The 27,990-nt window shown below is 46.4% G+C and overlaps 1 protein-coding gene across 3 annotated transcripts; it reads left to right on the forward strand.

Moving 5' to 3' along the window:
* The first annotated feature begins 859 nt into the window (after positions 1–859).
* On the forward strand, positions 860–27,990 carry VDAC1 (voltage dependent anion channel 1). Of its 3 annotated transcripts, none has more exons than XM_055302482.1 (9): positions 860–932; positions 12,413–12,485; positions 13,005–13,054; positions 14,508–14,660; positions 14,753–14,805; positions 19,150–19,377; positions 24,239–24,389; positions 26,022–26,079; positions 27,052–27,990. In XM_055302482.1, exons 2-9 carry the CDS (start codon positions 12,419–12,421, stop codon positions 27,141–27,143), a joined length of 852 nt encoding a protein of 283 aa, XP_055158457.1. In that variant the 5' UTR covers positions 860–932; positions 12,413–12,418; the 3' UTR covers positions 27,144–27,990. The 3 variants fall into 3 exon arrangements, with proteins under 3 accessions (XP_055158457.1, XP_055158456.1, XP_055158458.1); XM_055302481.1 differs by having other exon boundaries at positions 879–986; XM_055302483.1 differs by lacking the exon at positions 860–932 and adding an exon at positions 8,121–8,138.

Below are 27,990 nucleotides of genomic sequence, written 5' to 3' on the forward strand. Positions count from 1 at the left end.
CTGCGCAACTCTGGGTGAGGGAGGCCACCGGCTCGGGCCTGGCGGGAGCGCCCGCCGCTAGCACCGGGCTGGGCGGGGTGGGGGTGGGGCGGGGGCTCCCCGGGGGCCCGGGCGGGCTCCGGCCTCCCGTCTGCGCCCTCGGGCTCCCGGCGCGGGCCGTCCTGGCGAAGCGCGGTTCGCTGTTTTCACTTCTCAAAAGCTCCGAAGATGGCCACTAGCAGTTTCGCTCCCGGGGAAAAGTGCCTGCCGCCCTGGAGCGCAAGCTCGGCGCACCGGGGTTTCTCGGGCTTGGCCCTCAGCCGCCGTGGCCGGCGGGCCCGGCTGGGCGCGGGAAGGGTCGGCGGCCCGGGCCCGCAGCCCGCAGCCCGCAGCCCGCAGCCCGCAGCCCGGCCGTGGGCGCCCCTCCGCGTCCGCCGGGCGTGGGGCGGCTCCCAGGGCACGGAGCCCGACTCAACACCCCGCGCGGGCGTCCCCGGGGAGGGTCCGGGTCACCTCGTCCCCGGGGCTGGGGGCCCGCGCCCCCGCCGCCCCGCGCCCCCGCCGCCCCGCGCCCTCGCACCCCCGCGCGCCGCAAGCCCCCCGGCCCCACGCAGGCGTCCCCGGCGCGTCCCCGGCACGCGTGTCCCCGCGCAGCGCACCTCGCGCGCCCCCTCACGCCGCTCTCACGCGCGGCCGCACACGCCCGGGGCACCCGCGTCCGGGCAGGCGCCGAGGGCGCGCGGAGGCGAGGGAGGCGGGGCGGCGCGCCGCGGGCGAGGGGACCGGGCCCGGCCGGGGCGGTGTCCGGGGCGGTGTCCGGGGCGGGCCCAGGGGCGGGGCTCGCGGGCCCGGGCGCGCAGGGTCGGGGCGGGTCCGCGCCGCCGCCGTCCGCGCCGCCCCGCCCCGCCCTCGGCCCGGCCGTGCGCTCGGTTCCTCGCGCAGCAGCCTCCGCGGTAGGTGCCGCCGCCCGCCGCCCGCCGAGCCCGCCGCCCGCCGCCGCCCGCGAGGTAGGCACCTCGGCCGGGGACCCGCGCCCCGCAGGCGCCCGGGGTGGCGGGCCGGGCCGCGGGGGCTGAGCGGGAGGCGGTGGAGGGAGGAGCCGGCGCGGATCGGGGGCCGAGGGCCGAGGGCCGGGCCGGGCCGAGCCGCGCGAGGGAGCGGGGCGGAGCGGGGCGGAGCGGGGCGGGAGCGGGGCGCCCCGCGAGGGCCTGGGCGGGCAGCGGCGGGCGCAGCAGGCCTCGGCGGGCGGCCCGGGCGGGGAGCGGGCGGCCGGACGCCCCGGGGCGCCTGCGGCTGGGGCTCGAGCCTGCGGGGGCCGCGGGGGCCGCGGGGGCCGCGGGGGCCGCGGGCGGAAGGGCACGGGCCGCCGCGTGGGGGCCGCCGGCTGCAGGTCTAGGTGACCTTTGCCGGCGGCGCCCTCTGGACCTGGGTCCCGCCCTCGCGGGCCGCGCGGGGACCGCCCGCCACCCACGCTCGCCGGGCTCGGCCCACGGACCGGCGCGGGCCCTGCGGTGGCCGCGGGGTGAGCCCCTGCGATGACCGAGGCCCAGCCGGCCCCAGCCCCCAGCCGGCCCCCAGCCCCGCACGCCCTGCCCCGTCCGGCCCGTGGGTCCACGCCCAGAGACGCCGGCGCCCGGCCTTGTCCGCGGTGCCACTCCTCCCCGGGCGGGACCGGAGGGTCGGCTTAGGCCTCTGGGGCCGGGCGGTGGGCTAGGCCTTGGGAAGGGAGGCCCGGCGGGAGCGGGCTGTGGCCTCCTTGGCCTTTGGAGGGACTCCCGGTTTGTTTGCTCATTCATTCACGGAGCGCGGCGGCGCCTTCACGAAACTGGCTCAGAGCCCTTGGATTTCCGGACTTGCAATCCTAGTGACTTGTCCAAGGTCACACAGCCGGGACCATAGCAGGCCTGAGTGCTCTCATCTGTAGAATAGGAGCGGTTATAGCTCTCCCTCGTTGGGTTTTTGGGAAGAATAAAATGAGTTGGTCAACACGAAGCCTTCAGGGGAAAGCTGGACAGCCTTGAGGCTTTTTGGGAGCATTTAGCCCATCCTCTGCAGACCATTTCACTCCACGTGGTGTTCTGGGAAGGGTTCAGTAAACAGCCAGCTGCTGTTATTTTAAACATTATTACTAAGCACTTGTATACTGGGCACTGAGTAATTTTCAGGATAATTCATGAAAGATCCTTTAAGTTTATAGACAGACAAGGTCAGGCTGAAGCAGGAAGTTGCCTTTGGGTGCAGAGCTGAGGGAAGCCCAGCCTTGTTTGACCCATTCCCTTGACCAGCCTCACCTCTCTGGAGGAGATAGAGAATGGATCCCTCCTTTTCTCCATTCGCTGTTGGCAAGGCCAGGGCAGACTGCCCAGGGCTTGCCTTGTTTCTCCAGCCCAGCTCTGGACTGAGTTCTACAGGGTTAGGCCTAAGCCTTATGCAGCTTTGTTTTTAGCGCCTGGGGTGGTGCCACTTGACGCACATTAGGTGCTTGAGAAGGGTCTGTGGGGGTAAATGCAATCTTGCTTTTTATCCAAGAAGCAATTCACCCTTACTGAGAGAAGGATAGTTTTTACGATTACAGCATGTGGCTTAGAGTAGGTGCTCATTAAGTATTTGTGAAATTATTAAATGGGCATATGTAGTGGCTGCAGGCCCAGACCAGAGTTTCTTGATCTTGGACATCCTAAGGGACACACACTCATTCACTTCCAGCAAATACCCTTGCTTAGGAGAGAGTCACAGATATTTAAAGACTTGCAGTTGAATGTACAGCCCCGGAGCACTGAGGCGCAGATCTGTTTCCTTTTTTTTTTTTTTTTAAGATTTATTTTATTTTATTTATTCATAGAGACACACACACACAGAGAGAGAGAGAGAGAGAGAGAGGCAGAGACACAGGCAGAGGGAGAAGCAGGCTCCTTGCAGGGAGCCCGATGTGGGACTTGATCCCGGGTCTCCAGGATCACGCCCCAGGCTGTAGGCGGCGCTAGACCGCTGCACCACCAGGGCTGCCCGCAGATCTGTTTCCTAATTTGAAATCTGCTTTAAACCTGTTACCTTTGTTATGTGACTTTTTCACATCCTGTGGGAAACTTGTAGAACTGGTGTTTCTGGGCCTGCAGGGTGGTGGTGGTAGGGTGACCCCAGTGAGTGGGATTCTCCTAAGGTTTTGGGCCTGGTGCTTTTCCCTTTTCTGATGAGTGGATTGGTAAAATGCTTGACCCTGGGGATTGTCCAGAGTAAAATTCTTGACCATGGGAGGGGGTAGTACTGCTCTCACTTGATTACTTAGTTTTATTTCTGTATTCTATTCTGTATGCAATAGGCAAGGGCTATCTGTAGACACAAATACAGTGGCTTAGGGGGACCATATAGTGATGAGTTGACTGTGGGCTCCTGGTCCTGCTGGGCAATAGGCAGATGTGGACAGTAACCTTCAGGCTGGTGCTAAGGAGGAACGCTGGCCCTCCACTTTTGCCCGTAAGATGTTCCCAAGGGACTGAAGTTCACTTGGTTCTTGATGGAATTTCTCATGGCCTACCCCCTTTGTTGGTGATGACTTTGTTGGCGTGTGTGGTTGAGAGCCAGCTCAAGTCTGCAGGCAGCCCCTCAGGGTACTCAGAGGGTCTGTGGCCTTGGGCTCCCTACAGACACCTCTGGTAGCCACTGAGGAAATGTGACCAGTGGGATCCTCCACCAGGCCTGGGCACAATCCTCCTTTTCATTGCTTGCTCTTAGGGGGGTGTGGGTGGGTATCTATATGCCCTTTACCCAGAACTGTGCTAGAAGGAGTCTCGGAGAGCAGACTGAGTTCACAACACAGCTCTGACACGAGCCCCCGGATCTAGTACAGGTCAAGTCAATGTCTTTTTCCTTAGTTTCTCCCCTGTGTGATCATCATCATCATCAAAATAGTCCTTAATTGAGGGCCTGCTCAGCACCCTCCTGGGCGCTTAATATGTGTTCTGTAACATTGAATCCACTATCCTGCAAGCCTTGGGAGAGAGGTACTATGGTTTGTTTCTTTTTCATGGGTCAGGAGGCTTGAGCACAGATTTGGGATTCAGGGGGTTGTCTGGCTAGTTCCAGGGCTGGCAATTTTGCACTGAGGTTGCCATACCAAGGGACTACTGGGATGAGCTAATAGATGTGAATGCATTTTGAATGGTAGGATTTGCTGTTCAGAGGGGAAGTGTTTTCTTTCCCACTGATCGGAGTGAACATGTATATGGCTGGGCATAGGCTAGCTGTCAGTGGATTGCAGTGATCACAGTCCCGCGGAGTCATCCCTCTTTGTTGCAAGACAGCGACCCTGGACATCTGTCAGGATTGAAAGGTCAGTTTTTCCTCGGGTGAGATAGGATGCATTCTAGGACCTACTGGGAGAATATTCAGCTAAACAGTACCTCATTGTGGTCAGGTAGAGGGTGGCCTTTTGATAACTTGCATTGCAACGGTAATTATAATAAGAAATACATAAAATGTAAATCTCTAATAAAATACTCTAATCTCTAATAAGTAAATAAAATAAAAATAAATAAAATAAAATAAATAAAATAAAAAATAAATCTCTAAATAAATAAAATACTCTAATCTCTAATAAATAAATACTCTAATACTCTAATCTCTAATAAAAATCTCTAATGTGGTTGTTGCATACCTCCCAGGCACTATTCACTGTATTAAGTATTTCATGTTACCGATCTAATTCGGTTCTCACAGTGATGCTGAGACAGGTACTCTCCCCGTATTAGAACCTGAGAAAAGTGAGACTTTTCTTGCCCTGAGCCACGTATCCAGAGAGTTGTGAACTGGTACTGGAACTCAGGGCTGCTTGACTCCCAGATCTACCTGCCCAAGCACTATCTATTTTAACCCTACTGGATCAAGCCAGGCAGTGAGGCTCCAGGTAACTTGAGTCTGAGGCCAGGCTGGAGCTCTGAGTGTGGATGGGACCTAAACCTCATGGGTGGGCAGGCAGGCAGGCAGGCAGGGTGTCCCCGGGTCAGTTACATTGTCTTGAGGATTCTGATGGAAGGCTGTGCTGGTGGTGGCCTACCTCCCGGGGTGTTTGAAAATAGAAGCAATGCCTAGGAAGCCAGGCTGCCCGGTGTGAGACTGTCGTGGAGTGGGAGGGAAGGACAGCTGTGCCGGAAACACAGACTTGGTACCAGAGCACACGATGTTGGTTTTGCCAGCATCCTATAGACCTAACAAGGGGCTGCCTTTTCCCTGAGAAAGTGTGGGATGGGTATGTGTGTGGCAGCTTCTGATGGTGTGGGCCCAGTATGTTGGCTTTCAGAGCTGGGCTGGCTCCTCCTGGGGAACTTGCTTTTCCTGGTCCCCAGGGTTAGGGGGAGGTGCTTTTGTTCTAATCCCTGGCTGGTCTGATGCTCCTCCTATATGCTGGCCCAGTTCTGCTCAGACAAACCACCTCTAATGCTGTTAAGAGAAACAGCAGAACCAAAGGCTTTCTTACAATTTTCCCTTTCTAAGGGAAATCCAGGACGGTGGTGATGGTGATGGAGGTGATTGCCATGTTAGTTGGGGTCCTTGCAGGAATCAGGTATGCACTTCTGTGCAGTAATAATGAAGGGATCATTTGCCAAGATGTGAGCAGAGTGTGGAGCACCTGACAAGTGATGTGCTCCACACCACCTCCTCCCCCTCCCCACAACTTTGGGTCCTTTGGAACCTGGATGGGGCCTCTTGGCAGGAGCCATGGCCTTGGAAGGTCATCAGTGCCCACCTAATGCCCAGCAGGGAGGGAGCTTGGGGAACGAGTGCCCCAGCCTCACTCTTCCATCTTTTGCTGGTGTCTCCTATTGGCCAAGAAAGACACTATTGTTAGCTCCATTTTATAGGTGAGCTAAATGAGACACTGAGGATATAAGTTCATCAGAGGCTTGTCCAAAATTATACAGCTAGTAAAGGCTGGTGCCAGTAGAACCTCTGCCAGACTCATAGCTCCTTCTAGTAGTCACTGTATCCTGCTGCCTGGGCACCCGGATAGGCTGGGAAATGCTGTAGCAGGGTGGCTCCTGGTGTTTAGGTCCTAGCTCTGTTGTACCCTTGCCCTTGAAGATAGTGTCTGTCAACCCATTGGCTGTAATGTTGCTCAGAAGACTTATCCCGACTAAGCCTCGAGGACTTAAGGCTACCCTGCTTCCTGTGTGAACCACTTCAGTGGTGGTTAGCTCTCTGAGGGTACCAGGGCTCCTGTGTCTGGATCCTTCTGCCTCTGCAGAGAAAAGTGCTGTCCTGCCTGTTTGCTAGGCTAGGAAAAGCTGAGAGGGAGGGAAGGAGGCTTATGAACAAGTGGCTCAGGTGATTCTCATGCACACTAAAATTAGGAAACTGTCCAACTCCTGCCTCCTGGACAGGATATCCAGAGCCACAGGTGGTCACCTGGGAGTAGAATGTGTCCCCTATAGGCCTTGCTTGTTAACTGTGACATCTCAGTGTGGTTTGCATCTGTTGTTGGAACCAGGATCGATACTTTCCACATGGCTTTTCCTTTTGGCTCTTCTATTGCAACAGCCAATAGAACATGACTTACCGCGTCGTGTAGGCAAACATAGCTCAATTTCAGACACGTTGGCTGGATTTTTAAATTTCCTGTCCTTAAAAAAAATTATCATTGTATCCCAACAACTTAAATAATAAAGTGGAATAAACATTGAAAATCCTATTTTTAACTCTACTACCTCCATAAACCCCCTCTTCTTTCCAGAAGCAGCTCCCAGGCAGCCACAATTTACAGATGGGCTTGTAGCATTTCAACATGCCTTTCCATCTTTCACAAATGTGTGAATATACAAACGTGTTTGTAAAAGGGTTTTCCTCTAATAACATGGAATTAACACATTGTCTGTGACTTGCTTTTTTCATTTAACTACAGCTGGGCCTTGAGCAACATGGGAGTTAGAGATGCTTACCCCCAAGCAGTCGAAAATCCTTGTATAAAGATTTTATCTATTAGAGAGAGAGAGAGAGAGAGAGAGAGAGAGAGAGCATAAACAAGGGGGAGCAGTAGGCAGAGGGAGAGGGAGAAGCAGGCTCCCCATGTATCAGGGAGCCTGATGCAGGGGCTCAATCTCAGGACTGTGGGATCATGATCTGAGCTGAAGGCAGCCACTTAACAGACTAAGCCACTCAGTCACCTCCTTGTATAACTTTTGACCTCTCCCCAAATTTGACTATGAATAGCCTACTGTTAACTTGAAGCCTTACCAATAAGATACAGTCGATTAACTTATATTTTGTATGTTGCATATATTATATATATATTCTTACAGTAAACTAAGCTAGAGAAAAAATAATTAAGAAAATCATAGAGAAAACACATTTATAGTACTATACTGTATTTATTGAAAAAATCCATATATAAGTAGACTTGTTCAAATCCGTGTTGTTCAAAGATAGCTGTATATCAAAGATAGCTTTCTTTGCCACAATGCATAAATCCATCTTGTTCTTTCTACCACATAGTACTCCTTAGTTTGCACGTACTTTAATTTTTATTCATTCATGGGATGCCTGGGTGGCTCAGCAGTTGAGCATCTGCCTTTGGCTCAGGTCGTGATCCCAGGGTCCTGGGATCGAGTCCCGCATTGGGCTCCTTCTAGGGAGCCTGCTTCTCCCTCTGCCTCTCTCTCTCTCTCTCTCTCTGGGTATCTTTCATTAATAAATAAATAAAATCTTAAAAAATTTTTTTATTCATTCATTTCCTGTCGATGGACATTTAAGGTACTTCCAGTTTGTGTATTATAAGTAATGCTGCAGTGAGCATCCTCATGTACACATCTTTGGGTGCCTTGGGTGGGTTCCTAACAGCAGAATTGCCACGAGGTTGATATATGCCCGCTTAGACACAGGCCAGCAACTGTCTCCAGAGGGGCTGTACCGTACAAAGTACTTACACTTGGCGTGAATGGGAGTGGCCATTTTTCACACCAACAGTGGATGTTTTCACTTACAGTTTTGCCAATTTGTTTGTTGAGTGAGCCTCTCAAACACAGATATGTCATTCACTCTAAAGTGGCTCCTTGGGGCCCTTAGAATAAAATCCATGCCTTGTTCTTGTTCCGAGGTCAGAAGAGGCAGTGATCACTTCTGCAGGCACGTAGTCTTGTCAGCTTGAGTTGAGCTCTCCTCAGGTCAAGGTGGGTGAAGAGGGTGCTGGTTGTGGGTCTCTCCACCCCCTGCTGCAGAGGGAGCTCTTACTGCCTGGTTTACATTGTCATTGACTTAGACCCTCTTGTCGGATACTAAGTTTCTATTTTTTTCCTCCTACTATAAAAATGCTTTCATGCTCTTTGCACATTTACTCATTAAACAGACATTTATATTGAGTATCTGCTACGTGCTAGGGCTTGTCATCTTTGACACATAGCTTTTTACATATTTTGGATGAATTTAGGCGTGACAGGCTCTGGGATGCTTTGAGTTCAAGGGCGCAATTTGGGGGTAGGTGTGCATTGTGGGAGTGGTGGGGGCACTGGGAGCAGAGCAGCCCTCACTGCTCGGCAACTGATGAGTCAAGGAAGCTATGTTCCCTCTAGGCGGAGGTTATGTAAGTGTTAGGCAGGCCATGCTGGGCGATATACTATCTCTAGGCTTTGAGCTTCCAGTATGGCCTGGAGTTTCATTCCTCAACTGGAGTGGAGCTTGCATAATCTGTTCAAGGTCAGCCAGGGAACAGTTGGGTAGGTAGGCTAGGCGCTAGGCGGCAGTGGAGGGATACCAGGGACTCCTGTTGCCTGTTGTGGCTTACTTAGTCCTTGTCAAAGTTAGGTCTCCCCAGCCCAGGCCTGTCCATCCCTTGTGTCCCACATATCCTCGGGAACCATGCCCCTAGGCTCTTTCTTGAAGCCTTCCCCAGGCAGACAACTAGGTTCCCGCCTTCCCCCAGGCAGCCTTCTGATTCCCATTTGTCCAGGGCCAGCTCTGTGTCAGAGTGCCCCATTTTGTGGTCAGCCTCCAGAGGCTGGTCTCCTGAAGGCACATGGAGTGGATGTCACAGAGACAGATGGTGAGTGATTTGGAGCTCACCAAATGTGGGTGGAGGTAGGGGCTAGGGCCAGAGTTCAGCCTTGGAGTCAGCACAGGCAGGATGTTAAGTGAAAAGGCAGGATGCCTAGCTCTCTTCCCTCTGGTCTCGACCTGAGAAAACATGAATGGAAATCATTATTTCTACACTAAAAATTGTTTTTGCAGTGGGTGCTGAGAACTGTGTAAAAATGGGCATTTTCTGGGTGCTGTTGGCAGTTGTAAGAAAGCTGAGCTGTCTCAGGCCTTGCATGAATCCTCAGAAAATGCAGAAGGAGACTGGGCGGGGAAAGCGGAGGACTGCACCAAAAGCACAGGGGAAGCTACCTCTGCACGGCACACTGGGGCCTTTAGTGAGGGGGAGTCATCCTCTCTCCTTCCCTGGGTCCAGGAGTGGGCTCGGCTTCACTCAGATCCCGCGCGTCTTCCCTGTAGCTGAGCTGGAGCTGCACAGAGAGCTTGGCCCGGTCCAGGCTCCCTCTGCGGTCCCCACTCCCTTGTCCTTCTATGGTAATCTCCTTAACGGCTGTGTACTTTAGGGCCATGTTTGCTGGCAGTGGAGTGTTTTTGGGCAGGTGGCTTTGCTTGTTGGGTTTTGGGGATTAGTAATGAGTGAGGGCATTTGGGCACATTAAATGATGAGTGATCTGTCTTTTCACTGAGGGACAGACCAGTCCAGCTAGGAAAGCTGCCCATGTCTGGTGAGGTGGGTCCTAGAGGCAGCAGAGGGTACTTGGGAAGGCGCTGGACCCTGAGGTATGAGGGAGGGCTTAGCTGACCCAGAGACACTGGCACGGTCCTGCTTTTCCCCTCACCTGGGGGCTGCATTTGTGGCAGGGGAAGGGCAGCACTGAAGATGGATGCTCAGTCTACTAATCCCTACTAGCATTGGCTGGGGTGGAGAGTGCTGTGGGCCCTTTGCTGAGATGTGCACATTTCCTGGGGGCTGCGTTGTCTCAGCCTTGACACATGGTTGTTTCATTGCTTCTCCTGGGAGGAGCCAGGGCCATCTGTGGCTGGAGTATGTTTATTTAGGCTGGGGGTATTCTGGTGCACGGTTTCTTGGTCTGCCCCTGGGGTGGATGTGTCTGTGAGGTTTGCTTAGGGTGGGAGGGGAACAAGTCAGGAGAGGGGAGTCCCCAGACTTGAAACAGCCAATCAGGACAGCCTAAAATGGATCTTTCCCAGTGTTCTTTGTAGCCTGAGGCAGACGTGGACTGAGCTATCCATGGTTCTAGCCGGATCACGTGCAAGAAATAACAAGAGCAACAAAAATAGGAGAGCGTAAACAGCTCACGGGGCTGCTCCACTCCGTGCTGCTCCGACACAAAAGTGGGGTGAGGCGGAATTAGCAAAGCCTTTGAAAAAAGTAAAATAGGACTTGGACCACACTTTTGTAATTTCAAAATGTGGAAGTTTATACTTGCTTACTTTACAGTATACTCCCTGCTTCTGTGGGCTTCATGCAATGTGTTGGAAGTTAAGGCTTAGGTCAGCAACGCAGCTTCCAGTTGTGATACTGTCCCCCTGGGGTCACTTGAACCACTTTTCATTGGGTTCCTGTTTACCACGGATATGCTGTGCAGGTGTTGATTTGTGTGACTACATACATATGTGGCTTCAGATGGGGTATATGCAGATTCAGTTTGGCGATTTAGGTATATACTACATATTAAAATTTTTTTTAAAAAATATTTATTTATTCATATCAGACACAGCCTGAGAGAGAGAGGCAGAGACACAGGCAGAGGGAGAAGCAGGCTCCTTGCAGGGAGCCTGACGTGGGACTTGATCCTGGGTCTCCAGGATGAGGTCCTGGGCCGAAGGCAGGTGCTAAACCACTGAGCCACCTGGGCTGCCCTATATTTTAAAAATTAGTGGAACCATCCATGAGTTTATTGAAATTCTGCTAATTAAGGCTAATGATTCTGGAAACGAGGAAGATGCAGGCTGTGGTTGCTTTCTCATGGCTCCTCCTGGGTGGAGCACACTGTATGCGCCATCCTGGATTTGGATTTTAATTTTATGTGTGTGATACATCACAGCAAAGCCTCTCAGGGATACATTGTGGTTCTTAGGGCAAAGGACTATTTGAATTACTCGCCTTCCTTGATCACTGAGGTATTTAATAAATGCTTGTTGACTGACTTAGTGATATGCAACAATTTCAAGTAGTATTTTGATAGTTGATTTATTTATTTATTTAAAGATTTTTTTATTTATTCATGACAGACACACAGGAGAGAGGCAGAGACATAGGAGAGGGAAAAACAGGCTCCCTGTGGTGAGCCTGATGCAGGACCTGATCCCAGGATCCCGGGATCATGACCTGAGCCAAAGGCAGATGCTCAACCGAGTAAGCCTCCCAGGTGCCCCCTGAGAGTTGGTTTTAAAAATAAAGTCCCATTACAACTCAATAAATGTCGGGATGCCTTGGTGGCTCAGCGGTTGAGTGTCTGTCTGCCTTTGCTCAGGGCATGATCCTGGAGACCCAGGATTGAGTCCCACATCGGGCTCCCTGCATGGAGCCTGCTTCTCCCTCTGCCTGTGTCTCTACCTCTCTCTCCATGTCTCTCATGAATAAATAAATAAATGAAATCTTTAAAAACAAAATAAAACAATAAATGTTTGTTTGAATTAATTTTTGAGGGGTGTGTGTAGTTTTATTTCCTTCCATGTGAAAGTTGCCTAATTATTCAGTTTTACTGTATTCTCTGTGAGGAATAGGATTCTTAAAAAATGGGTTCCCCTGAAGGGCGCCTTCTTTTCCTTCTGCTGCCCCTGCTTGTGCTCTCTCTGTGTCTGTCAAATAAATAAATAAAATCTTGAAAAAAAAAGTAGCTTCCCCTGAAATGCAAAATCTTGTGAAAAGTTACATTCGTTCTGGCACATAGTAGGTAATCTGTAAGTATTTTGTTGAATGGATGAAATCAGAACCATATGGAGAATAGGTTGGCCTGACAAGCTCTGATTTCTATTCAGTGAATTTAATGTCTTAGTAGCCGACATTTTGTAAGAAGATATGTTTCATTGGCAAGAGCCCTGCAGTTCAGTGAAGTAGCTGGCTCATGGGAATGTGTCTTTGACAATTAATTCATTCAGCAAATATTTACTGACTCCTGCTATATTCTGGGCTTGTGTTCAGTCCTGGGGATGCCAAGGAGAAGTCTAAAGGCAGGCTGATATGCTGTCAACAAAAACTCATGGATGCCAGGAGAAGCACTAGAGCACAAGACTCCCGTGCTCCTGTGCACATCCGGGAGAATAAGGAGTCTGGACCTCTGCGCTGATTTTTATTGGTGGTTAATTATAGCTAATAATTTTTATTGGTGGAAAACTCATTTCCCTAATTACTAATGTATTTCTCCTGGTGATTCTTTTATTGTAGCAGAAGATGGCTGTGCCTCCCACGTATGCTGATCTTGGCAAATCTGCCAGGGACGTCTTCACTAAGGGTTATGGTGAGTGTGTGAACTCGCAGACTGGGTTGGCACGTAGGGATTTTACCCACTGCATTTTGAAAGGCGTAGGTCAGGTAGCTCTTAGAACTCTCATGTCAGGAAAAAAAGACAAGCTGTCTTTGGCTAGTAAAGTAATTTTGGTTTGTGCACCCAGTAGGGGCAGGCTCATGAATTGCTACAGGCAAGTGGACATTCTGGTTTCCTCTCCCACGGGTTGGAGCAGCTCTTTGTATGCCACTGCAGCAGAGTGTGATTTCTAAATGTAGCCCATCCTTAGGCACGTGCTTGCACTGTCATGCATCTTTTCCTCACATTCTGCTGGGAGTGCAGGTGAGGCTTGGGGGTGCCGTGCCTTTTCGGTGTGCCACTCATTGGTGACACCCTGAGTTCCACACGTAGGCAGGCAGCAGCAGAGACAGGCTCCCTACACACTCATGGCATTTTGAAACAACAGAAGGGAGGCAGAGATGCTACTCGAGTTATTTAACCTGTTAATAGTCATTATCTTCTTTCTTTTAGGATTTGGCTTAATAAAACTTGACTTGAAAACAAAATCTGAGAATGGACTGGTAAGTTGTCTAACCGACATGGAGTATGCCTTTTTATTGTAGATCAGTAAATAACTGCCATGTCCTGGGCGGCAGAGCCAAATGAAAGGCCCTTTTTGATTGTGGCGGTTGTGGCTGTCACATTCATTTCATCTTCTATGGGATGGGTGGTTCAGGGGAACCCTGCCTGTAGGTCCCCAATTTAGCAGCTGTTAATACTCATTGTGTTTTTCCTTGTTTATTACTTTAAAACGGACCTGTTTCGGGGCACCTGGGTGACTCAGTTGGTCATGATCTCAGGGTCCTGGGATCAAGCCCTGTAGTTTGCTCCATACTCCTTCTGCCCTCCCCCACTGCCCCTTGTGTACGCTCTCTTTCAATCTCAAGTAAATAAATAAAAATCTGTAATAAAAAAAATTGACCTGTTTTTAATGCCACAAAATTATTTTAAAAGTCTTAGTAGTTCCTTTTATTTTTTTTTTAAGATTTATTTATTTTAGAGAAAGTGTGTGCACACATGTGTGTACAAGCGAGGGAACTGCAGAAGGAGAGGAAGAGAATCTCAGAAAATCTCAAGCAGGCAGCCTGCTGAGCATGGATCCTGAAGACCCAGGGTTCCATCTGAAGACCAGGGGCTTGATCTCACGAACCTGAGATCCTAGCCTGAGCTAAAACCAAGAGCTGGATGCTCAACTGACTGAGTACCCAGGCCTCTTTAGCAGTCCCTTTTAGATTGTGCATGTGGGGGATCCCTGGGTGGCACAGCGGTTTGGCGCCTGCCTTTGGCCTAGGGTGCGATCCTGGAGACCCGGGATCGAATCCCACGTCGGGCTCCCGGTGCATGGAGCCTGCTTCTCCCTCGCCTGTGTCTCTGCCTCTCTCTCTCTCTGTATGACTATTGTAAATTAAAAAAAAAAATTTAGATTGTGCATGTGGTAATTGTTAGAAGGAGGAAGTTTTGGGGTTGATCTACTGCAGTGTCATCTTTAGCTCAGTGCTGGAAGTAGGATAGAAGGGGGATTGCTTTCCTGTCTAGACCAAAGCATTACCAGGGAGGAAGGAAGCTGTCTCCTGACAAAGAATTCCCCACAAGAGTCCTTTAATCAACAGATTTCTTTAGCCCATCTGTATTTAAATATTGAATTGAATTATAGGAATAGCTTTTGTTCCCATGTATATATATATTTTTCCATATATATATATATTTAAGATTTTACTTATTTATGAGAGACACAGAGGCAGAGACATAGGCAGAGGGAGAAGCAGCCTCCCCTTGAGGAGCCCGATGTGGGACTCGATCCCAGGACTGAGGGATCACGCCCTGAGCTGAAGGCAGACACCCAACCACTGAGCCACCCAGGTGCCCCCTCCCCCCACCACATTCTTACATAAAGGAAAATGCATTCTGTTTAGGGTGGCATGATGTACCATGGCCGTGCTGGCGTACAGGTTATGACTCTTTCTCCTTTTAAAGGAATTTACAAGTTCGGGTTCAGCCAACACTGAGACCACCAAAGTGACGGGCAGTCTGGAAACCAAGTACAGATGGACTGAATATGGTCTGACGTTTACAGAGAAATGGAACACTGACAACACTCTAGGCACAGAGATCACTGTGGAAGATCAGGTAATGGTCACCTGTGGAAAGACACATTTTTATTCATTGACATCTGTTGCCCTGCCTTTTGACTAAGCCTGGCAAATTTCTTTTCGGTTCAGCTTGCACGTGGACTGAAGCTGACCTTTGATTCATCCTTCTCACCAAACACCGGGTAAGAGTCTCGTGTGTTTTCTTAGCAAGGACGTTTAGCCATGTTGTGTAGTAAGGTTCTGTGCTGCCCACTGTGGTTCTCCTGGCCTTAGCTGTGGCCAGGCTTCAGGACTTGTGGTCTAGTAATGCTCTGTGTAATATGAATGAGGCTGCTGCTAATGCAAATGGCCAAGGCAGTAGGGCAGCAGGCGATGTTTGGAAGCAGGGGTTAAGTGAACACTGTGCCCAGCCCCAGTTTTCAGGCTGGGAGGGCCCTCTCCTCAGCTTTCTGCTTGGGAGCAGGGAGGCTTCTAACCGAGGGTGGCTCTGGAGGCTGCTCTTTTCCTCTGTGACCCTCAGCCACAAAGCATTTAAGCTTGACAGTTATTGGGCTCATCAGGAGGCAAGATGGTGTGTGTTGGTCGCCTCAGCTCCTGAGTGCTTTTCAATGTGGCTAGGAGAGGAAAACTTTCTTTTTTTCCTCCTTGCTTAGAACAGTGGGTCTCCTAAATCTGGGGGAGATTGTTTTGCATATCGTTGACAGGCTCAAGGGCATATACTGAATTTCACTTTTTGGTTTTTAAACATTATAGTAAAATACACATATAAAATTAATCCTCCACAGTCTTTAAATGTACATTAAGTGGCATTATGAATTTCATCTTTTGCTGTTATATGTTATTTCTTTTCTTCCCTTCTGAAAAATGTCAGGGAGGGTCTACTGAGTTCAGACCCTGCACTGCATGCAGGGTAACTGCAAGGAACTGGACACACAGGGCTTCTGTGTCTGGAGGTTATAGTTTTTTGTTAACTTTGTTATGGATCACGTGAAGACCATTGGGCAGGAGCTGGATTTACTCTTTTTCTCATCTCTGCTGTAGTTTCTCCTGCAGCAGCATTGGTTTCTTGCTTGCCTACTTCCTCCCGGCACTTTGCCGTGATGAGAGAGGTTACCCAGAGAAACCCTGTGATAGCATGAGGGGCAGGAGGATGTGCTCACATGCTTGAATTTGCTGCCTAGGACTTTGCCTGCTGCCCTGAGATGGCACACTTTGGAATTTGTAAGGTATTTCCTATTACCTTTGGGAGGTTTGCAGAGAAGTCTCTAGGTCCTATAGTAATACACATAAGAGGAATGCTTTTTTTTTTTTAAATTAACTTTTTATTTTGAAATAGTTTTATACTTAACATACACAGAAATGCTGCACAAATAGTGTATAGATTTCCCATATATCCTCAACTTAGCTTCTCCTAATGTTAACATCTTACATGACGACTATAACATGATCATCAGAACCAGGAAATTTATGTAGCTTTCATATAGTTAACTGATCTGTTGTCCTACTAATGTCTTATTTCTGGTCCATGATCCAGTTCAGGATACTAGATCGCCTTTAGTTGTTAAATCTCTTTTGTCTCCTTTAATCTGGGCATTAGTTTTTCTTTCTCTTTCGTGACCTTGACAGTGTTAAAGAGGATTGACCAATTATTTTGTAGAATCCTTCAATTTGGATTTGTTTGATGTTTCCTCATGGTGAAACTCAGATTATGCATTTTTGACAGCCACAGAAGTGATTTTTGTCTTGTGTCTGTCTTGGTGTGTGATACCAGGGCATATATGTCAGTATGCCTCATTACCAGTGACATTAACTTTGATCACTTGATTAAAGTGCTGCCTGTGAGGTTTCTCTATGTAGCTATTTTTCTCTTTGTAAATAAGTATCTTGGGAGATTCTTTGAGACTCTGTAAATATTCTGTTTCTTATCCTTTGACTAAGAAAGTTAGTATCTATTAGTGATTCTTGCCTGCAACAATTATGTTTGGCAAGTGGTGATTTTCTCTTCCTATCATTCCTTCTGCATTTATTAATTGGGATTCTGCTGTAAGAAAGAGTTCTTTCTTTTTCTCCATTTATTTATTTAATCAATTATTTATTTCAGCATGGATCCATTGACTTTTTTTTTAAAGATTTTATTTATTCATGAGAAACACACACACACACACACACACACACACAGAGGCGCAGAGACACAGGCAGAGGGAGAAGCAGGCTCTACGTAGGGAGCCTGATGTGGGACTCGATCCCGGGTCTCCAGGATCAGGCCCTGGGCCGAAGGCAGACGGTCAACCGCTGAGCCACCCAGGGATCCCTCGGATCCATCGACATTTATTTTACTCAGTGGGTTATAATCAATTACCATAGTATATTTTATACTCATTTGTTTTAGATATGGCCATTGGACATGGCTCCAGCTCCACATCCTGTGTTTTTGATAATCCTCTATCATATCTTTTGAGTTTTACTTCAGAAGATGTACCATGCTCATCTTCTGCTTTTTTTAAAGATTTTGTTTGTTTATTTATTTGTTTATTTATTTAGTAAAGATTTTATTTATTTACTCATGAGAGACAGAAGGAGAGAGAGAGAGTCAGAGACACAGGCAGAGGGAGAAGCAGGCTCTATGCAGGGAGCCCGATGTGGGACTCTATCCTCGGACTCCAGGATAACGCCCTGGACCGAAGGCAAGCGCCAAACCGCTGAGCCACCCAGGGATCCCCATGACTCCTTTTTATTTTTTATTTTATTTATTTATTTATATTTTTATTTTAAAAAATATTTTATTTATTCATTCATGATAGACAGAGAGGGAGAGAGAGGCAGAGACACAGGCAGAGGGAGAAGCAGGCTCCATGCCGCGAGCCCGATGAGGGATTCAATCCCGGGACTCCAGGATTGCGTCCTGGGCCAAAGGCAGGCACTAAACTGTTGAGCCACCCAGGGATCCCCTCCCATGACTCCTTTTTAAATAAGCATAACCACAATATGATTACATTGTAACAAATAAATTCCTTCATACTTTTAAGTCTCTAGCCTGATCAGATTTACATGATTTTATTTTTTTACAGAATCAAAAGTTACCCATGCAAAATTGCAAAAATTGGTTCATATGGCCCTTAAATCTCATTAATTTTTAGATTTTCCTCCTCTTTCTTTTCCCCACTTGCAATTTATTGAAGTTGAAACTAGGTCATTTGTCCTGTAAGATTACATATAGACTGCATTTTGCTGTTTGCGTCTCTGTGGTGCCATTTAACTTGTTCCTCTGTCTCCCTCGTTTACTGTGAATTGGTAAGTCTAGAGGCTTCATTGCATTTAGGTTCCACTGGTGGGGGGGGGGGTTGTAGAATATAAATGGTGCTGTATGCTTCTATGATTTGGACGTAGAAGGCCCAATTTGTTCTTTGTGTGTTAGTGTTATTCACAATTCATTAGAGGTCACAAACTGGTGATAATTCTACTTTAATCATTCATTCTTCAGGTATTAGCTAGAATATTACAATAAAAAGAAACTTCTGATTAACTATTGGTTACTTTAAGATAGAGTTAGTGTAGGAAAGATGGATTAAATGTTTGCCTCCTTTTTAATTTATTGTTTCAAAGTAACATATTGCTTTTCTAGTCTCTGAAGATGACTTATGTGTGTGTTTTAAGTGTATGAATGAATTCAAAGATTTGAACATACTTGTTACATTTCAATCCATTGCTGGTGTTGTTCTTAATGATGCCCTCTTGCCTCCCATGTTGACCTTTGGTAAAGGCAAGGTAATATGTTTGCAGGTGACATGACTCACCCATGTTTCCTGAATACTAGGCACGATAGGTACTCACCTGGTCATATATGCAAAACTAGGATTAGCAGACAAGACCTGTGGACTTTTCCTGACTTGCAGGGACCTGGCCCCCATGACTGCAAGGCCTCCAGTTCATCTCAATACCCAGGTCTCTGAAATACATACTCACTGGGATCTCATGAATAATGAATTAAAAGCTATCAGTTATATTTATACTTGGAATCTGGCTAGGGTTTGCTGGTTTATTTACTTACTAAGTGAGCTACAAAGTAAGAAAGTAACCATCTCCTTAAAAGTTGCCGTTGAGATTGCTGTCTTCATGACAGATACCCCATATCTTTTTCATAGACTTGGAGGATAGCAAAGAAACATCTGTTTCATAATTACATGGTGGCACTCTCCCTAATAAATGCCTGTGTAAACCATTACATTAAGCATAGGGAGAGGTTAGTAAAAGACAATTACTTAGTGCTTTTTTCCCCCAAGCTTTTCCAGGCTGTGTTCTCACTTCATTATTATGGCATTTCTGCAGACTGGATTCTGGTTGGATAGTTTGTGCTCTGCCGTTAGGGCGCAGCAGCTGCATAAGGAAGATCTGGGCCCTGACTTGGCCCAGCATCTCTGTATATAAACTGGGATTAAAAATTTATTTTTTTTAATTTCTTGGTATGGTTGTTGCAAGGTAAGTTAGTAAGTTAGCTTGTGTTCTTAATCCAATTTCTTTTCCTTCAGGAAAAAAAATGCTAAAATCAAGACAGGGTATAAGCGGGAGCACATCAACCTGGGCTGTGACGTGGATTTTGACATTGCTGGTCCTTCCATCCGGGGTGCTTTGGTGCTGGGCTATGAGGGCTGGCTGGCTGGCTACCAGATGAATTTTGAGACTGCAAAGTCCCGAGTGACCCAGAGCAACTTTGCGGTTGGCTACAAGACCGACGAATTCCAGCTCCATACTAACGTGTAAGTGTACATGAGTGTGGTGTGTGAGTTTGTGTAGAAGAGAAATTGCTTTTCAAGCTCAGTTTTTTTTTTTTAAGATTTTATTTATTTATTGATGAGAGCCACAGAGAAAGGTAGAGACATACGGAGAGGGAGAAGCAGGCTTCCTGCAGGGAACCCGATGTAGGACTTGATCCCAGGACCCCAGGATCACCACCTGAGCCGAAGGGAGATGCTTAACCACTAAGCCACCCAGGTGCCCCCAAGCTCAATTTTAAATCACTTTAAAGTGAGTGTATTCATTTTTTTTTTTTTTAAGTGAGTATATTCAAATCAGATGAGCCAAATGGCCTTCTGGTATTTTTCTGTTTCCCACCTGCTCATCTCCAGAAGTGGCTTAGATTCTTTCTGTTCTAGAGATGGTCAGTGTTGTAACTGGTACACATAGAATGACTGATCAGTTACAGCAGTGGCATGATGTCTGTCCAGAGGAGTGTCCCTTCCCTGCTAGTGTCCTTTAGTGGACATTAGAGCACCTTTCAGTTTTAGTAACAAAGTGGTGGGGAAAGGTGCTGCTCTCTTTCTCTTTATGATGCCTAAGATCAGGTGGCTGTGCTTAATGAAATGTAGATCTGAGAGACAGGTTAGGGGATGATGATCTTGGTTGCATACGGTATCTTCTCTACATGGCATAGCATGCACATTTTATTAATGACTGGACAGTATGGTGAAGGGGCAGATTAGGTTAGAGAGCCCCTTGTAATCAAATTTGGGAGTTCAAGTGGAGTGCTGCTGATTTAGGTGAATGGAAATGCACTTTTTGTTTTTTAAAGATTTTATTCATTTGACAGAGAGAGCACAAGCAGGTGGAGGGTCAGAGGGAGAGGGAGAAGCAGGCTCCCTGCTGAACAGAGAGCCAGATGTGAGGCTTGATCCCAGGACCCTGGGATCATGACCCTGAGGTGAAGGCAGGCGCTTAACTGATTGAGCCACCTGGGCACCCTGGAAATGCACCTTTAAGTCTAAACTCACCGTAGGCAGGAGATACCTGTGACATGAGTAGGGGACAACTTTACCAGTTTTCTTTCTTTCCACTAGAGGTCACTAAAGAAGTGACTTCTTAAAGACAAGGAAGGGATACTAATATCTATTAACATTTCCATTTATAAACTTTTTTGAGGAGTTTTTTTTTTAAGTTTTTATTTATTTATTTGAAAGAGAGCAGCAGAGAGCAGGAGCTGGGGGATCAGCAGAGGGAGAGAGAGAAGCAGACTCCCCGCTGAACAGGGAGCCCGACATGAGGTTTGATTCCAGGACCCCAAGATCACAACCCAAGCTGAAGGCAGACACTCACCAACTGAGCCACCAAGACACCATGAGGAATTTTTATTTATTTTAAAAGTTTTAATGTTTTAAAGATTATTTATTTATTTATTCATGAGAAACACAGAGAGAGAGGCAGAGACACAGGCAGAGAGAGAAGTAGGCTGCCCATGGGGAGCCTGATGCGGGACTTGGTCCCAGGACCCCAGGATCATGACTTAAGCCAAAGGCAGCTGCTCAACCACTGAGCCACCCAGGTGTCATGAGGAATTTTTATACAGTAGTTCCCCCATATTTGCCACTTCACTTTCCACAATGTCAGTTATCCATTTTCAACCACAGTCTAGAGGTAGACGATCCTCCTTCTGATGTATTGTCAAGAGATCAGTAGTAGCCTGACGCTATGTCACATGTCTTTGTCATTCACCTAAAATTTATCCCATCATGTAGGTGTTTTGTCATTCACAACATCCTAAGAAGGTTGTATATACTCTGAGGCGCCTGGGTGGCTCAGTTGGTTAAGCATCCAGCTCTTGATTTTGGCTCAGGTCATAATCTTAGGGTCATGAGATGGAGCCCTGTGTCGGGCTCCATGCTGGGCATGGAAGCTGCTTGAGATTCTCTCTGCTTCTCCCTTTGCTCCTCCCTATACCTCCCTCTCTAAAAACAAAACAAAACAAAAACCAACAACAAAAAAACCCCCCAAAACCAAAGACGGGAATATACAGCGCAATAAGATATTTTGTGAGACAGAGAGACCACATTTATAGAATTTTGAGTACAGTATATTGTTATAATTGTTCTATTTTATTCAAAAATTGTTATTGTTGCTAATCTCTTACTATGTCTGATTTATAAATTAAATTTATCATAGGTATGTATGTATAGTAGGAAACAGTAAGTTTAGGCTTCAGTACTATCTGTGGTTTCAGACATCCATTTGTGATCTTGCAACATATCCCCTTCAGATAAGGGAGGACCACTGTAATTAATATAACAGAATTAACATAATAGATATATTAATGGAGTAATTTTTGAGTTTTTTAAAACAAGAGAGTCCCATGAAAACCATAGTGAAGGGTAGTCTAGGGTTTCCTAGGTTGGGGGTGGGAGTGTGTGACCACAAAGGGGTGGTATGAGATTTGGGGAGGGGGGCAAATAGAATTGTTCTGTATCCTGATTGTAGTGGTCACACAGATCTTGTACATGTGTTAAAATCCGTAGAAATATACACCAAAGGAGTACCTGGGTGGCTCAACAGGTTAAGCATCTGCCTTCAGCTCATGTCATGATCTTAGGGTCCTGGGATTGAGCCTCTCTAGGGCTCCCTGCTCAGAGGGGAGCCTGCTTCTCTCTCTCCCCTTGCCTGCTGCTCCCTCTGCTTGTGTGCTCACTCTTTCTCTGTCAAATAAATGAATAAAATCTTAAAAAAATGTATATCAAAAAAGGAAAAAAAGTAACATACAAAAATGTCACAGGAAAAACAGTACACAAACAATAGAAAGATTTGTTAAGTTAGAATTTTTGTTTTATTTTGTTTTGTTTTTTTAACATTTTATTTATTTATTCATGAGAGACACACGAAGAGAGGCAGAGACACCTGCAGAGGGAGATGCAGGCTTCCTGCAGGGAGCCTGATGCAGGACTGGATCCTGGCACTGCAGGATCACACCCTGAGCCGAAGGCAGATGCTCAAAACACTGAGCTACCCAGGCGTCCCGAAGTTAGAATTTTGACTGAAATGCAAAGACCTTCTTTGGTTTGGAATTGGAAATTGGCATCAGTTCTAGGAATAACAATGACTGTTAGCTGTTTTCCCCACATACCTGAGCCTCACATACCTGATTTTTAATAAGTGGCCATGGTTTATTTTTAGCTGGCGTGGAAACAGCTGACACAGCTAATCTGGGTTGCTCTGGTGCTTGTGGAGGCCCCAATGTGTAATAGATGCTCTTTGTGCTTTTTTTTTTTTCTTTGTGCTTTATATAGATGAATTGGAACAATGAATTCCCTCCGTTTAGGGTTTTGAGAGCTCAGTACAGGAAGATGGCCGTGTTGCTGGTTTTAGAGTTTATTGAAAAAACAAGTTTTTTAGACAAACATGTGAAGCCCCCAAATTTTCCCATTTTAGTTATACTAAAGTCACTTATAAATCTGTTATTTGTGACAAGCTGCTGTTTTGTAGCATACTCAGCTTTTCTAAAGAAGTTAGGATTCCGTGTGAATTGGGGTTGCCTGGGCTCAACCTGTACTTTCTGGAAGCACCAACGTCTATGTGGTTGAATTCCAGGGGAACATTTCAGCATTTAGAATGTATTTATGAGCATCTACTTCAGGGAGAGTGTATTGGTGAGGAGTAGAATTTGCAATGAATCAGTAACTATTTGTCCTTGGATTAGTGAGTGACTTCTAAGCTCTTTGCTGAATTCCAAAGCACATGGGTTTTGCCTTTACTAGTTTCTTTTCTTTTCTTTTCTTTTCTTTTCTTTTCTTTTCTTTTCTTTCTTTCTTTTCTTTTCTTTCTTCCTTCCTTCCTTTTTCAAGATTTTATTTATTTATTCATGAGAGACACACAGAGAGAAAGAGAGAGAGAGAGGCAGAGACACAAGCAGCCTCCATGTAGGGAGCCGGACACGGGACTTGATCCCGGGTCTCCAGGATCACACCCCAGGCCGAAGGCAGCGCTAAACTGCTGAGCCACTGGGGCTGCCCTCTTTACCAGTTTCTGGATGACGCTTCTACTTGAAACACCCAAGACGATGAGGCACAACTCTGAGATTGTTTCATGTTAAAAATATAAGGAGGGGAGGGGGATATTTTCAGAGGCTGGAGTCAATATGGGGTGTTTGGAAGAGAGGAAGGAGTTTGTCCCAGTTGGGTTTCATTCCGTTTTTGAAAGCTAGAAACATTTTGTAAGCACCAAGTAGCTCCCTTTCATCCATCAGGACTGTAGAGATAGTGCGGTTTGCGCTAAGAGTTTTGCATAAGTAGAGGAGTCTGAGTTTCAGGTTAAGCTCTTTTGTAATTGTTGGTCCTCTGAGGGACCGGGTCACTTTTGGCTGTGTCTTCACAGCAGTGGCTGCAGCTGGTGGTGCTAAGGGCTGTAACTTGCCTTCTGAAGAATACTAGAGGCCCAGTCTTTCTTACCATTTCTGGCTGTGTTCTCTTCTCATTTGCTTCTGCTTCCTTACCATTGTTATTTATAGTCACACTTATAAAAGTAATAACATCAGCAGCAGCAAAAAAGAAAAATTTCCCAGAATCCCAATGTCTTCCTGGTTTTATTTTAAAGAATATTTTGAAAGCAAACCTCCGAAGTTCCATGCATCCTGAGGTTCCTGCCTTTTGGTGTTCCTAGTGAAGGTTCAAATAGCCTTTCCCTTCCTTTGAACCTTCCCAGTGCTGGTGTCTGTTCTATTCCTGTCAGGCTTTTCCCTAATTTGGTACCTGCTTTGTGTCAGCTTTGGTCCATTTATAGCATCCCTGCCCTCTGTTAGACTTGGACAGCTGTGCCTGGTTCTAGCCAGTCTTTGGGCATCTGTGCTATGCTTGTTTGCAGAAACGATGGGACAGAGTTTGGTGGCTCCATTTATCAGAAGGTGAACAAGAAGTTAGAGACCGCTGTCAATCTGGCCTGGACAGCAGGAAATAGCAACACTCGCTTTGGAATAGCCGCCAAGTATCAGATTGACCCTGATGCCTGCTTCTCAGTGAGTACCTGTGGAATCATGCATTGCCCAGGCTCCACCTGAAGGTTGGGTTGGAATCACTCTGGAGGGCTGGGATTCTGTGCTTGGGCTAGAGATTTTTCTCCCTGTGGAAAGAGTTTGAAATGGGGAAAGTGATAACAGTAATAGCACTCACTGTGCATGCCAGGCACTGTGTGCAGCCCATTATAGGTGGGTTACTGTGTTTAATTCTTACACAACCTATTTGAGGTAGGTGCCTTAAAAAAAAAAAATCATCCCAACCCTGTTTTCACAAATGAGGAACTGAAAATTCAGAGAGGTCAAAGGCAGATGGGGCAGGCAGTTGGTAAACACTGAGGTCTGGACTTGATGGTTTGCTGGGGAGTCTCTTCGTCTAATCAGCCCTTATTCCACCTGCAGACTGTAAAGGGGTTACCTTGAACCTTAAGGTTTTAAATCTTCATTTTCCTTCTCATTTTTCATTCTCTTGCCCTGCTCCTGTATTGGATATTAAGAAACCAGACCCTGGCATTTAGCAATTGCTGCATGGTTTTTGCATTAAATCCTGTTCAGCTCATCTCTTTTGTCACAGGGCATTACTAGCTGCATCCTTTTTGGAGTGGAATGAGGAAATCTCATGTTACGGGATGGTGCTTGTGTAATTTACAAACAGCCCATTTGAAATCTGAAATGGAAACTGAATCTGGCTCCCTGAGTGTTAAGTGCCTTAGGAAAAGGGGCCTTAGTAATTAGATGATATAAGCAAAAACGAACAGCCAGATGGGCCACTCACTGACTGCTGGGAGATCTTCCTTCCCCCTGCTTTGTTCTTTCTCATGGGGGTTGTCAGGTTGAAAACATGTACCTTGGCGGCCTCAGCTTTTTCCAGGACTTGGTGTTCTCATGACTTGAGATTGCTGTGCTCCTGACCTCTCTTTATTTCACCAGAAAGGGGCCAGGGAGAGGCCCTACAACTCAGGCAGAAGAGTGAGGGCAAAATTATTATTGACTCAACTGCTTTATTGAACTTAATTATTAATCAGCATTCACTAAGTGCTGAAATTTAAGTGACTGGCAAAGTCATTCTTTTGCTCCAGCATACATTTTAAATTCAAGCATGGCAGTGCCAAACCTTCTTCATGTCCATATGATTTTTGCTTGCTTTTTTCATGAAGGGAAAATTCTAACAATGCTATGCCTTAAAAAACAAACAAACAAAAAACCCCCTCAAAACCCCATCTGGCATTTGCTGTTTTCCCTTATCCTAATTAAATAGATCTTGAAGAAGTCTTCCATATAAGAAAGATTTCTATTTCTCTGGCCACAAATGAAAGTGTCTTCACCTGTTATAAATTCAGACCTACTCAGTATAAATGAAATGGGGCATTCATACCTTCAGGAATCAAATTTAAATAATAACTTCCTTTTAATTGATCGTTGTGTTGACTCTTTGAGTTTCTTTTCTGAGACTTAGCGCTCAGATTTTATATATTTCATGTTGACTTGAATGAATCCCATAAACAAAGTTGTCATAAAGATAGAGAATTTGATCCTGAAGTCCAGAGTTGGTTGCTACAAAGCTTTTACTCATTTTGGAGAAGGAAACATAAAGTACTTAACGGTTTCACTGTGTCTTATCTTTTCCTTGACTAGGCTAAAGTGAACAACTCCAGCCTGATAGGTTTAGGATACACTCAGACCCTAAAGCCAGGTATGTGTTGCTTGTGAAAATGAGTGAGATTAATTATTTGCTTTAAAGAAAATTAGGGTGCTGGTTTGCTGCTTTATGTTACTGCTTATATAATGCCTGTATTGTACATTTTAAATGAGTGTATATAAGGTTTTTATAATGAAATGTTTATAAAAGGTTATAGAGTCATTATAAGACATTTGGAAACTAGAAGTAGTAAATAGGAGAAAAAAGGTCAAGGCTAACGTACATTATACTTTTGGTTATTTTTTTCCATCTGTTTTTCCAGTGTATTCATCATGCTCGATACTTATTTCCAGCAGGTTCTTAAAATTAGCACATAGATCATCCTTATTGTATAACTTGTGCAGGTTTCCTTTGCACGATTGGCTAGACCAGTCCCTTGTGTATTAGAACTATAGGAGATGGTACCACCTTGGGGTTAGTTTCATCATCATGTTGGATCTTTGAACTCTAGAAATCTAAGATTATCTGATGGCAAAATCAAGCTATTATAGGGAAAATACCAATTAGTTGTGTGCGTGTGTGTGTGTGTGTATTTGTGTATACACTGAGTGTGAGGCCTTGGAGTCTGATTCATGGTTGGGTTTCATTTCAAGGTATTTTTGCTGAAGAAGTTTACTGCATGGTGCCAGTGGTAGAGAGGTTATTGTAGCAGGGGGCGATGAGAAGACAAAAGAAAGTGGACTCCCTAAAGTGGGTTTGGGTGGGCTGTGGAATAATAATTGGTGTTTTATAAGCTCATTCTAGGCTATCAATTAGTCAGATGGTGTTCAGTAACAGGGATTGATGGGCCATGTGGTTTGGCCTTGCTGATCACACACAGCCAAAGCAGGTTCTGAAATTGCTGTGGTCTTGCCCGTGTGCTTTGGCATGCCTCCATGTGTTAACCTGTCTTCTATGTGTTGAGATTTCTTATATTTTCTCTCCTCCATTCCTCCTCTTTCCTCTCCCCGATTCTTCCACCTGCAGGTATCAAACTGACGCTATCGGCTCTGCTGGATGGCAAGAATGTCAATGCTGGTGGCCACAAGCTTGGTCTAGGACTGGAGTTTCAGGCGTAAATGGATACTGTACAATCATTTAATTTTGAACTATTTTGAGCATAGCTACCTTCAGAATTTAGTGTACCTTTTAATGTTGTATGTCTGGGATGCAAGTATTGCTAAATATCATGTTAGACCTCCAGGTTAAAGATGATTGAGCTTTAAAGTGTTACCCTTTCAGAGGTACAGAAGAAACCCAATTCCGTGAAAAGTCCTTTCAGCTGTAGACTTGGGGGGACCTTGGTGGCCCCTCTAGAGAGTTCAGGTTTCTTTTTTATCTAGAAATGGCTGCAAGTGGAAGCTGATAATTTGTAGGCACTTTGTTAATTGATATTGAGTCAATGAATGAAATGATGACTTCTTGAGAATTGAACTTTGGTTTCTACCCGAATGAAGGAGAGGCTCATTGATGGTGTGTACAAACTCATTGAAAGAGATTTTTTTTTTTTTAGACAGATTTTCATGACCTGTTTCCACCCACTCCATCACCTCTTTTACACCAAAAGTAGTCTGCAGGGCGTGATAGCTGTTTCTTTTGTGCCATTTTGGGGTGGAGAAGGTGGATGTGATGAAGCCAATAATTCAGGACTTAATTCTCTCTCATGTTGTGGTTTTCTACCCTTGCACCAGAGTATGAAATAGCTTCTAAGAGTCCCAGCTGTAAGCTGGGAAGAGTCTCTGTGACTGTAATCACGTTGTGACAACACTCGGAATAAAAATTGGACTTGTTATATTCTCACTACTCAGTTTATTTTTTAGCAGTACATTTTAGAGTCTTCCATTTTGTGTGGAATTAGATCATCCCCTTCAAATGCTGTAATTAACATCACTTAAAGTAAAACTTGAATAAAATATTGAAACCTCA

The sequence above is a fragment of the Nyctereutes procyonoides genome, unplaced genomic scaffold (assembly GCF_905146905.1).
Source record: "Nyctereutes procyonoides isolate TBG_1078 unplaced genomic scaffold, NYPRO_anot_genome, whole genome shotgun sequence".
In the NCBI taxonomy this organism is placed as follows: domain Eukaryota; kingdom Metazoa; phylum Chordata; class Mammalia; order Carnivora; family Canidae; genus Nyctereutes; species Nyctereutes procyonoides.